General features: G+C 31.7%; 1 protein-coding gene across 1 annotated transcript; it reads right to left on the bottom strand.

Moving 5' to 3' along the window:
* Positions 1–876: 876 nt before the first annotated feature.
* Positions 877–3,178, bottom strand: LOC107491912 (rho GTPase-activating protein 5). The gene is made up of 5 exons (XM_016112832.3): positions 2,513–3,178; positions 2,309–2,429; positions 2,111–2,230; positions 1,678–1,908; positions 877–1,567 (listed from the first exon to the last, which is right to left on the bottom strand). The coding sequence occupies exons 1-5, from the start codon at positions 2,944–2,946 to the stop codon at positions 1,049–1,051; spliced, it is 1,425 nt and encodes a 474-aa protein (XP_015968318.1). The 5' UTR covers positions 2,947–3,178; the 3' UTR covers positions 877–1,048.
* Positions 3,179–13,041: the final 9,863 nt, after the last annotated feature.

Here is a 13,041-nt window from a genome sequence, read left to right on the forward strand (position 1 = left end):
ATTTTTAGATGATTTTAATTCTGCTTTCTTTAGTTGAATTATTAACGGTTAATGTCTTATCTATACATTAACATTATGGTCGCCGCCACCAAGGTTTTAGAAATCACATTTTGATAAATATTTTGTAAACGTAATTAGTAACTCATTAGTCAGTAACAAATATTTAAATATAAAGCTTAAATTTATAACAAATTAATTCTTAGTCTATCAAGTTAAAAACTACTGTGAACAACAAAAACAAATGAATAACAAATCAAGAGCACGCATTTGTTATATAATCGTTTTAGAAATCTCTCAAGAAACTTCATCCAAATTTCCCTCTATCTCCATTTTTCTAGTATGCGTTTCTCTTGTGATCCTAACTCTGTGTGTCACTTGGTTTTTTATATGGCACACTGTCACTTGCTTCTTTTTTCCTGGATTTAACAAGTCTTTCCTCGGATCATGTTCCCAAAAGGAATAGGATCTTGCTTAATTAAAAGAAGAATGATACTCATGGAGTAAATTCCTATAATAATTTTTGTCTACTTTTTATAATAATTAAAACAATAATGATACTCTTATTTTTATCTACTTTTTATATACTTTCTAAATATTTATCCAAATATTTTTACAAAATTTTGGATTAAATGCATAAGCGATTTGCTAAATAGAATTTGGCTATTTGCTTTATTTGAACACAACATATTTAATTAGGTATCAAAAGATGTCCATCATAATAAAATGAGGAGGGGAAAAAACAAGAACAAAACAAAAGGTGTTATCATGTTTTATAATTTTCTCTTCATTTTTCATCTATACATGGTCATTATATGTCCTTAAAGTTTTGTTTTTGAGTAAATATATTTTATGTCAGCAAGTAAAACTCTAAACATGTCATGAACTTGCACTCTTCTACTAAGAGATCAGGCATCAGTTACATTACATTAGTACATACAGTAATCTCAGCTCACACAAATTGAGATGCATGATGTATGTCATGTCATTTGCACAATGCACACAACACAACAAAATCCATAAAAAGTAGGGCAAGCAGATGCTATTATTCTTAGGCCCAAGCCTCACCACGTTGTTCCCTGTTACTGCTACTATTTACAACTCCAAGATTAGCATTATTATTAGCACTCTTCTTTGTTGGCTTGCTCAACTGAAACACAGGGTGCCTGCATAACTTCCTCACCCCTTTTCTCAATCTCACCCAATGTTCACTCTCATACATACTTGATCTACTATTACTGCTATAACTATTCTCATATCTAGAACTAGAAGAGGGGCTACCATCTATAACACATTCAAATTCCCTTTTTCCATTTACTTCCTCAGGTCTCCAAAACTTCTCCTCAATGCACCATTCTAGTCTCCCCAATGTAGAAGTCCTTGAGAACTTGCTTTTTGAAGGTGGTGTTGAGGCACAAGTAGCATCCTCAGTTTGCTCAAGAGATCCCTCCCTGTCACCATCTTCTTTGGAAGTAGATTTATCCCTCTCTTGAAGGGTCTTGAGAATCAATGTCTTGAGAAAATTCATGACTTGCACTGCATGGATCAATGCAGTCAGAGGATCCACCATCTGCATATCAAGATTCTGTCAAAGGCTGGATTTGGCAATAGCCCATTAATTTTAGTACTTGTTGTTTCCTTCTTTAATTCTCTAGTTGTCAACAAAAAAAAAACACTTACCTGTGTCATGTTGGGGGCAAATACCATAGCAATGTTGCGTGCATTCATCTTGTTCAAGTGTTGGTGGTGGACAACATCTGCCATGAGATTGATAGCCCAGTCAAGAAGCGCAGCTTCTGTTGGAGGAAGCAATTTCACCAGATTAGTGCAATCCTCTTCCGAATTGCAGCGCATCACCTGTTCTGGGGTTAGACAATCAAGCACCCCACTTGGAAGCTCTCTAAACCAAGCCTGTAAGCCACACTCCCTTTAATTTAATAATCTAATCATAACGAGAAATGCTAGAGAATCATCAGAATTTATTATTTTTGGCCATAACCTTTTGCCATCAATCCAATTCCTTTAGTTTACTAATCCAACAACATTCTCTAGCATTCCTCAATCATGAATATCACAGATATGAGCAGCAGATTCATTAATTAAGCTAATATACCTTGATCAAACCAGATAAGCAATGAACATCGATTCCAGGTGGCATCAGACCTTTGTTTAACTGATCTCGAACAAACTTCTCTTGGCTGTTCTCGGCATTGATTCGGAATATTCCTTCCGCCTAATTAATGAAGTTAGTTAAATAAATGATGTTAACAATAACAAGTAATTAAGTAATTAAGTAATTAAAGGAACATACTTGAAGGCCTCCTTCAGAGTAAAGACGCTTTTGCATCATGAGAAGAATGGTTGGGACACTATTCCCTCTTTCATCATAAGAGCACTGCATTGACTTTGCAGAAACACCAAACACCTTTGCGCTGCATCATCATCATTCAATGATTCAATTAAGCACCATGTGGCTAATAATTGAAGCATAAGAATTAAAGAGAGATGAATAAACCTGGCACTAGGAACCCTCTTGGGGACATGAGGCTCAAGCTCAGAGGGCAAACCGAGGAAGCCATTGAACCTATCGAAGGTGACATGAGAAACATGGCGGACTTCCGTTGGCCAGCTAATATCCAAGGAAGAAACATGATCTTCTTCCGTCTCCACACTGCAAGTGACCAGAGACTTCTTGAGAGCAGCCACCAGAATGTCCACTATTGCAAACTGGTTTTGATGGCTCTCCGATTGGCATCTACTTGACCCTCCTCCTCCATTCATGAACGCCGTACAAACAGGACTGTTCTCCTCCTCATCATCATCACTCTCCAATTCTTCTTCTTCTTCTTCTTCTTCTTCTTCTTCTTGTTCATTGCGGAAGAAGGGAGTTGGCGGAGAAGGCTTGGAATCTACGAGTCTGCAAGATTTGGATCGAAAGAGCCTTGTCATTATTATGGTTAGTTTAGGGAATAATGGAACGGTGTTAAAAGGGATCACCAATGCAGAGTAAGAGAGAGAGAGAAACAGAGTAGTATTAAAATTAAAAATTGGTGGGGATGGAAAAACTAAAGGTGAAGGCTTTTTTTTAGATTGGAATTTTTTGAGTCCAAACTCCAAAGGTTCGTGGTTGCGCTGGTAATGTCTGATGGAGACAACTTGCTCTTCTTTTTGTTTCTTAGTATTCCTCCTCCTTCCTATTATATTTACTATATTAGTCAACTAAAAATCGTCGATTCTCTAAAATCTTTGTAGTTATTATTGCTAATGCCTTTATTAACTTGCCTTTTTCTAAAATTTAATTTGTACAATGATATTAATAATAATTTGTTAAAATACTAAATATTATACTCTATTTCTATATAAAAAATATAATTAAAAGTGCAATTTTTCTCTCATACTGTAGCATGTATTATCATAGAGAAAATACAGAAATCATTGATAATTAAAATTTTCCAAATTTTATAAGACGAAATTTAGGTATTTTAAAATTATTGATTTTTTAGTAATTCTAATCGTTAATTTTAATTATATATATTTTTGAATTTGTGTAAATCATATGAAGAAGTATAGGGAGCCAATACATGTGCGGTACAATGCATGTAATGGGGTTAATTTGTGTAATCAGTTTCAAGTATTTTAAATTGGATGTTTGATTTAATAAGATATTAGATATTTATTATGTCAGGTACTTAGATGGTTATTCTGAATAGTATAAGTGTATTGTGTTTGATAAATTAGTAGTATTTTATTCTGGATGTTCATTTTTTAATTCATATTAGGCCAAATAAACAGTTCATTATACACATTATACAGATACTTCATTGCTCCCTAACGCGATTCAAATTATATATATATACAACAAAATGTGAGCTAGCTAGTAATTTAGATAAGAACTCAAGGGACTCGTGACATCACAGACAAATAGAAAAAGTGTCAAATATAGACGCAATAAAAATAACTAAGTACTTGTGTGTACTGCCACACACACACTCAGTAGTGTCTCACTGTCTGATAAATCATTTTGGAACAATCATAGCCAGTTTTATATGCATTCTATATCTTTGTCCCGCTCATCAAAGATCCTCAAATCTGAAACAGGGGGAAATATTTAAACAAGGTGTGTCGATAGAAAAAGTTGAAGGGAACATATATATCAAAGTTGGAATAACGAATTATTGTATACCTGCGTTGTCTTTCAATTACAATGATTTAAAGTATAAATGTAACAAATAAAGTGTTGTGAATTATTTGAACATGATTAGGTGTATAGAAAGTGAAGCAGAATGGATTCCTTTCATTATATTCTACTTTTCTAGAGCTACTATAAGGATGTAGTATCAATTCCAATTCCAATTCCAATCCCCGTGTTGGAGAGGTGAGATCACATGGGTACATGTTATTTTGTTCGTTCCTTGTTGGAAGGTGAAAAGGAAAGGCTTTAGAAGAAGAGTTTGAGAGATTAAAGAAAGGAATTTGTGGAGGTAAATGTTATGAAAGTAATTGGCATCTTGCGGGGTGGCCCGACCCGTAGGACATGGAGATGGCGTTGGTGTCCTTAAATTAAATATTAGGGTAGGGTGGATGGGATGGTACCAAGTGTGGGGGCTCGACTTCATTGCCATTTGCCATGCACACATCACACATACCTGTCTTCATTCTCGTGATATATGTTATGTATCTTTTTGGTCCCCACCTATACACATGCACTGTTTGCTATTACCACATCATCTTCTCATCTCAATTCCTTGACTTTCCTCTTCTTCACTAACTGTTAACAAAACTACTACTTTAATTTTCTCTTCAACAGTGTTTAATTTCATCGTATTAACTGTATGTTACATTGCATGTTTAAATAACCTTAATTATTAATTATTATACAAGTAGTGTTTATTGGCTATACTATAACTAAATTACTATAAGTGTAAGTAACCAACTTAGCTAAGTCGAATAATCAGTTTATTCATCTGTTTAAGTAAGGGTTGAAAATTTAAATTTTATTTTGTGCAATAATTCATTGACTAACTGCGGGAATCATTGTCACTACTGAACCAAAATTGCTATATCAATTAGAAATGTTTTATTATAGTACTTTAATTTGGTAAGCTTTCTAGCTGTAGACATGAACTTTTTTTTCTTTTCTTTTTGAAAGAATAATAGATATCACGTGTATGTTGATGACTTGATGGTCAGTTGTTAAATCCATGTCAAAATGGTTTTTTTACGGTTGGAAGTTTCAGTAAATATTTACGCGCGGAACAAAATAAAATGTGGCATTTGCGACTTTAACTACAATTTAAGATATTTATGGGATAAAGTATGTTTTTTTTTATTTTTAATGTTTTCCAATGTCTTTAAAAATATTTCTAACATTTAATTTGATTTAATTTTATTTTTAACGTTTTTGATAAGTTTTAATTTTATCTCTACTATTAATTTTTTAATCATCAATAATCAATCAAATATTTTTTTTCTCAATTCTACACTTAATTCTCATCATCATCGTCTTCACTTTTTTTCTTTATCATTATCTCTCTTCACAATCTCAATTCTATTTGAATCCTCACCTCATTTTTTCCACTATCACAGTCACTTTGGCCTCTTCTCAAATTCATAATCTTGTCTTCTTTCTCCTCTTTCTTTTACTCTCTCTCTCTTTCACAACCCCTATAACATCCTATTACCCTAAATCTTATCTATAGCAATAAAGCAAAGGACAATAACACATTAGGACAGTTCTAAAATTCAAACTATATATATATATCTAAGGTAATATTATAACTAAAAAATCGATGGAACTTAAACTTTGAAAGATGAAATATATCTATTTTTATCAAAATTTCTGTTGTATCTTATTTTTCTAATCAGCCGAAACTCCGCAAACTACAGTTAATTATCTTTTGAATATTATATATATATATCACTTGTTTTTCTTATATTTAACTATCTTATGTATCTTGAAGTTATTTATAAAATTTTAAATATATATTGTTTTGTTTTTATTTGTACCAACGTGCTTTAGTTATTGTGTGTGAACACTTCGTGCTTTGTATTTCTATTTTATCCATCTTTAATTTTTTATTCTTTCATCGGACTTTTAGTTATAATATTACTTTAAATATATATGTATAATTTGAGTTTTAAAACTGGTGTGATACATTATTATCCTTTATTTTATAATTAGAGATAACACTTAGGCTGATAGGATGTTACAGCCCCAACCTAAACCCCCAACCCCATTTGAACCTTCTCACCCCACCCTTACCACCATCACAAAGCTACCCTCTTCTCACACTTATAACCTCTCACTCTCTTTCTCTTTTCTTTCTCTTTATTTTTTATTTTTTTGAAAGATAATAATCTAATTAAAATGCTTGTGGTATTTTGTTGTTGAAATGATTGGTTGGAAAAGGATTGCAGATAATGGAGTTAAGAGTAGAAGAGTTGTGGTTGAAAGAGAAAGAGGATTGCAGGTTGGGATAATGAATAAGGGTTACAGTAGTGATGAGGTTGGATTGAATTGTGAGTTGTGGGAGGTTATTGTTTCTTGAAGGTGGATTTGATGTGTGACCGGGGTGGTGAGTAAAGTAGATGAGAGGTTGGCCAGTGATAATGATGATGGTAGTAGTGGATTGATGATGATGATGATAATAGAGGTAAAATTAAAAAAATATATATATAATTGATTAATAGTTTGACTATCAAAAAATTAATGGTAGGAATAAAATTGAAATTGATTTTAAACATCGAAGATGAAAATTGAATCGACTTAAATCTTAGGGATAGTTTTAAAATTTTTTGAAAACGTTAAAGACTAAAAGTATACTTTATTCTTAAAATAATGTATGAAGTGACTTAGGCTGCGTTCGGTTTTAAGAACAAGACAAAGCATTGAAAATAAGACATAAATGATAAAGACATAAAAATTAGAGTTTTTGTATTTGTTTAGTGTTTGATAAACTAGAACAAATTATAAAAGATTAATTTACTCTCTTTTTTTCTATACAAAAATTTAAGAAAAAAAATATAATGATAAAAAAATATAATATAAAAATTTGATAAGAATAATTAAAAAAAAATGAAAAATAAATTGTGTCTTTTGTTAGTGTCTCCGTGTCTTTTCTGTTAGGATGAATACATATTAGGATGGATATAAAATATACTAATTTAATATTTTTGTTCATATTTTATCTTACAATCATGATTTTGTATCTTTAAATCTATATCTCAGTGTCCTATGTTTATAACACTACAAGAAAATAGAGTTATTTTGACATTTTATTTTTTAACACTATAATTAAATGTCAAAATTAATATATATTTTTGACAAATATCACAAATATCAAAATTTTTATATTTTCTTGACGAAAAATTTGACCGTAGAAAATTACTCCTCAATTTTGACACTCATTTGTTTTCAATTTACTCTACTATTTTTTTTTCTTTGGGCTCTGTTAATTTTGACATCACACTGCTCTTAGTTTAGGATTATACTACTCATTCTTTATCTTCAAAATCTCAATTTATTCTTTAGTTTCAAGATCACATCTCATTCTTTGTTAAGATTTTTTGTTGAGAATATTTTATAGTCAATAAGTGTCAAAATAAATAGTATTTTGACAACTAATAAGTATCACAGAAAATATGTTCTCAAAATTTTCTAACAAATTATTTTTGACAGCCAATATTTATTAAAATAAGATTTAAATTTTTTTCACAATAGCTTATATGTTAAAAATACTATTTTTGACAAAACTTTTATTAACATATTTTCATAGTTAAAATAGTGTCAAAATTTATCTTTTTGACAAATTTTAATTTTCTTTTACATATTATAACCCTCAAAAATAATTTTACACATTATAACCCTAAAAAATAATCTATATTGTTGTAGTGTAAATAAACGCAACCTTATGTATGTGGGCATAAAAACATTTAAGAGATAATAAAAAAGGAAAAAGTCTAACATTATTTTATTTTATATTTTTTAATTATTGTTAAAAGATTGAATAATATTATATATAATAAGTGTGTAATTATAAATGTTATATATGTATATAAAATGATGGATGTTAAGTTAATTAAAATAATTTTAAGTAATTAATTTTTAAGTATTACCGTAAAAAGAATATTAAATGTGAAAGAGAGATAAAGAATACAAGGATTAGAAAGCTACAAAACAACGATTCCCAAGTTTTGAACTACCAAGGTAAAGAAATAGTCACATTCACAATGAACTGAATGAAGTATGACGATGTTTCAAGTAATTACAACTAATAAGTTGGTAGATAGGTGTTGCATACTATATGCACACTGCATTGACAGTTTGACACAAAGTGTGTGGCGTTTACTATGGGAAAAGCAATCTAGAATATTTGTGGGGGCAAAAGAATAGATTATGTGGTAACTTGTTTTATAACGAATATGTATATATGTATAGTGTAATGGACATAAAATGAAAAAGACATAAGTCTTAATTTTATCCTATATAAGTTTCTATTTTCTATGTCTAAATAAAGCGAATGTTTTTGTACAAACTATATGAGCATTATTTGGCAGCATATACTCGTGAGTTATGACTATATATGATTATACAGATTTGACTCCACCTCTTCATCACTTCATTAAAATTATGTTATTCAATTATAGGCTACATATATATGGAGATGGGAGGTTGCCTGGCTCTTCAGACATTCCCTTCGAATGATTGGTGATTGATTAATTATGTTGGATCGTCATCCACTTTCCTAACACACCAACCACCATTTATTAAATCATTATCATGTGGTTGCCTTCAAAACATTGAACAATGTCTACTACTAATTTCATGCACATATTACTAGTATTTGGCTATATGAGTTACTTTTAAGCTACTCCATGACGCGTTCTTCAAAGTTCTATATATATCCATCTATATGGGGAGTGATGATGAGAATGAATGAAGAAAATATATAGGTGAAGGTGACGTGCCTACCTGATTTAACTAAACCACTATACCAACGGGAATAGAACTTCTTAACGAACATAAAGTGTGAGCTCTAAGGTATTGAATATCACAATTCACAAGACGTGTATACCTTGCTATATCCAACTCAAGATAGATGCTTTCTCTCTCTTTCTTTTTTTTCCCTTTCCCTGTATAGAATATATATCAATTCCTTACGACCTTTTGCAATCTTTCTAACATGTAGCTTTATCTGGAACATATATTTTAAGACTAAATTATTTTTTTTTTTTTACCTATAAAAATTTTAAAACTGATAAATCTATTCATTAAAAGAAAAAAAATTGTAATTGTACTCATAAAATTTGGATTCTGTATAAAAAATTATTTAAATACTAAAAAATCACCTAAAGATCTTAAACTATTTTTCTGAGTTAATAATCAAAATCGTCCCTGAAAAATACCCCAATTTCTATTTTCATTTCTGAAAGATAAATTTAATCAAAATCGTCCTTGAAAGATTTAAAATTAATCATGTTAATTCCTCCGTCCATTCTATCACTAACGGCGTTAAATTAGAGCCACAACCCAACAATCCAACAGCTTTTCTTCTCCTCTACGCGTCTCAGCCTCCATGCCAGTTCCAACAGCTGCTGCCTCTTCATCGATGCCGTTATTTAAGTAATGGTCTTTGTTCTAATTTGGCGGTGTCCATGGAAGAGCACAGAAGAAGACCGACACAAGTAGAGCATATTGGTGCAAGTTGCAGTGGAGGAAGAGACCACGTTCCACCAGAAGCCAGCAGTGATAATTGAGGAAGAGAACAGACAGGAGTTAGAGGGCGCAGCGACTGCGATCTCTGCATCATTGAGTGGAGGGTGTTCCGCAAAGCAGCAGCTACCTATTTTCAAAATGCCAACATCTCAATCGGAATCAAATGCTTAACATAAAACTAACCAATATTTTAATTACCAACAATACTAGTCCCTACAGCATTCTCAGAACTACGTTTCTACTTGTTAATGTCCTCCTTTGTGTGAGGCGCAGGTGCCAAATCAGAAGGTACGGTGGTCTTGTAGCTCTTATAGCTTTCTTTGGTTCCATTTGTGGTGGCAACCACCCTGTCACCACCCTTGGGAGACTTAAAACAAAGACCCCATATATTATATCAAAGTTTCAATCTTTGAGAAACTGGGTTCTTTGAAATCCCAAAAACAAGAACTGGGTATATAGTAGCAAGTGTGTATGTTCATCTAAATTAGGAATCTATAGAGAAGAAGGGTTTCAGTGTTGGTGGCAAAAAGAACAATAAAAAGGGAGGAAAAAGGAGGAAAAAATGAATTTTGGGATTGGAACAAAGAGAAGAACTGCGTGTAAGGACCGGCAGCATCGTGGTAGAGGAACGTACAGGGACTGACGGCGACATGGAACACCTTGTAGGGTGGCGGTGTGGCGGAGTTTCAGGTAGAAGATGAAGACGCTGTTGAATGTGGGAAGAAGGAACGCTGTTTCTTGCTGGGTTTGGGTTTGGGTTGGATTGGAAGCGGGTATGATCCAGATCTGCTTTGGGTTGGGTTATCAAGCTAACTACCACGTCAGCAAACTTAATGTCGTTAGTGACATAATAGACGGAGGGACTAACGTGATTAATTTTACATCTTTTGAGAACGATTTTGATTAAATTTATCTTTCGGGGATGAAAATGGAGATCGAGGTATCTTTTAAAGACGATTTTGACTATTAACTCTTACTTTTCTCTCCACCACTATTATTATAATCCTCTCTCCCTCTCTCTAAATGTTCTCAGCAACTCTTATAAACGTCAGATTTACGATCTCTACGGCGAAGAGGCTCTCAAGTTCGGTTAGTTTCCCCATCTCCACCGACGTTGTCATCGCACCACCCCTTTTCCGCCGCCTTCCTCCCCCAAACTGAATTCTCCATCATCACAACTTCTGTGGATAAGGCCTTTGAGGACAGCTCCTCCTCCAACTACAACCTCAATTCCATTGCAGCCAAGGCAATATACACTACCGCTGTCGCTACCACCGATTCTCTATCAAGCGCGTGAAACGCTCGCCCGCCAGAACGCCTCGTCTTCTTTGACTCAGCTACTTGTCCTAGTTGACTTGTAGGAGAATGGAATCTGACTCGTCCACACACTCATAGCGTGCACGGTGACAGTCCACCAAAATAACCTGTTTCTTGCAGAGGCACTTATAAACCAGATCGAGTTATTGACGATATTTCAGGTTAGAGCCATGCGCAAAGTAGCCACTTACTTTGTCGAAGTCCTCGCTTGCCGAATTTATGACCTATACCCGGATCTTGACGCCTCGATGCTGGAGCTGAGGCTGACTGAGACGAAGCGGTGATAATTCTTCATCTTGAGGATGAGGCAAAGGATGAACTCGTTGGAGATGATTCAAGAAAGATGAGATAATGCAATAATGATGGTGGTAAAGAGAAGGAGGTTGTGATGTGGTAGTGATACTTCAGAATAGTCCGTGAGTAGTGAGTGGCGGTTGGGATTAGCAGCGCCGACAAAAATGAGATAGAGTAATGATCTGATGGTTGTTGAGAAAGGGGATAGATTTTTTTTTTTGGTGACTAGAAAGGGAATAGATTGATATTGAATATTTAGAGACAAAGATAAAGAATGATGATAGTAATGGTGAAAAAAAAAGATAATTTAAAATTTTTAAGTGATTTTTTAATATTTAGATAATTTTATTATACAAAATCTATATTTTATGAGTATAATTGTAATTTTTTTTCATAAATAAATTTACCAATATTTAAAATTTTTGTGAAAAAAAAAATAATAATTATATTCTAATTCTAATCCTAATATCCCCCCTCAGTTTACGGGAAAAGTTGATTTTTCCCCTTCTTTTTAGTTAATGTAAATTGATCAGTTAACCAAGCTGTCCCATCTTTTCGGTTTCGTTGAAATTAAAAAGTCAAAAGTAAAAGCCTAAAAGGAAAAGAAGGATTATTATTGTTAAGGAAAGTTAACTAAGATATTTTTTATATGAAAATAATATAAATAAAATGATAAATAATTTTTTAAAAATTTATATTTTAAATAGATTAATTTTTTTAAAAAAATATTAATAAATTTTTTTGTGATATTAGATATTGACAAGATAGTTTAAACTAAAATTTTTTATCCTAATTATAGGAATTAATTTAGAGATAATATATTCATATTTATTATTTTATAAGATTTTATTGATATTATTTTTAGAAATTAATTTGTTTGAAGTATAAATTTTTAGGAATTTATTTGTCAATTTATTCTAATTAAAATATGTATTATATTATATAAGTTTATCAAATATATTAAATTATTTAATTATTTTAATTATTATTTTTATATAAAAATATTTTAATGTAAATAATCATCTTAAAAAAGAAGATCTGTAAAGAAAATGGTAGAATAAAAAATATAAAAGTTTAATAATCAATCTTGTAATAATTTACATCTTGTATCAATTTTGCTATTTTAATTTAATAATTTACATCTTGTAATAATTTATTATTCGTGTACACTAGCTATGACAAAAACATCGTACGAAGGCTTAAATGATTCATGGCCTAGCTATAATTGAGGGTAAATAAATTGGTCAAATATTAGAGATAAAGGCCCAACTACTAGTTGTTAAATACCTTTTTGTTCTCCCCGCTTTGTGTTTTTTTTTAATACTTTTTTGTTTCTTTTGGGCCTCTGGCCCCTTCTTTTACCAAAAATAAAATTGAAATCATTGGCTAATGATAAACGAATTCATACATGATAGAAGAGTTTATATTTTGGTTATAAAGAGTAAACAATATCATGCAGGTGTATTTGTTCCATTTTTTTAGATCTCTTCACAATCCTTAATGGTATTGCCAGAGAAAAAGTTTCAAAAAAGTTTTTGGATGTAATTATTTTTGCTGTGATTTCCTTTAACTTATCATCATATCATGTATATGTTTCTCTTCCGAGGAATCCAATAACCCTAAATTTAGGGAAAAAGAAAAAGAAGATCATCTAAAAATAATATATTGATTTTATGAATCATATCTTCAAGTAATTTAAAATTTTAAATATAACAGTT

Source organism: Arachis duranensis, chromosome 6 (assembly GCF_000817695.3).
Source record: "Arachis duranensis cultivar V14167 chromosome 6, aradu.V14167.gnm2.J7QH, whole genome shotgun sequence".
NCBI lineage: Eukaryota > Viridiplantae > Streptophyta > Magnoliopsida > Fabales > Fabaceae > Arachis > Arachis duranensis.

What these genes read in the sequence shown, in the direction of transcription:
- LOC107491912 (XM_016112832.3), bottom strand. Translation starts at nt 2,946, where the DNA reads ATGACAAGGCTCTTTCGATCCAAATCTTGCAGACTCGTAGATTCCAAG. An exon ending in ACTCTGAAGGAGGCCTTCAA is followed by an intron (nt 2,231 to 2,308) that starts GTATGTTCCTTT and finishes TTCATTAATTAG; the next exon opens with GCGGAAGGAATATTCCGAAT. An exon ending in TTGCCCCCAACATGACACAG is followed by an intron (nt 1,568 to 1,677) that starts GTAAGTGTTTTT and finishes CTTGATATGCAG; the next exon opens with ATGGTGGATCCTCTGACTGC.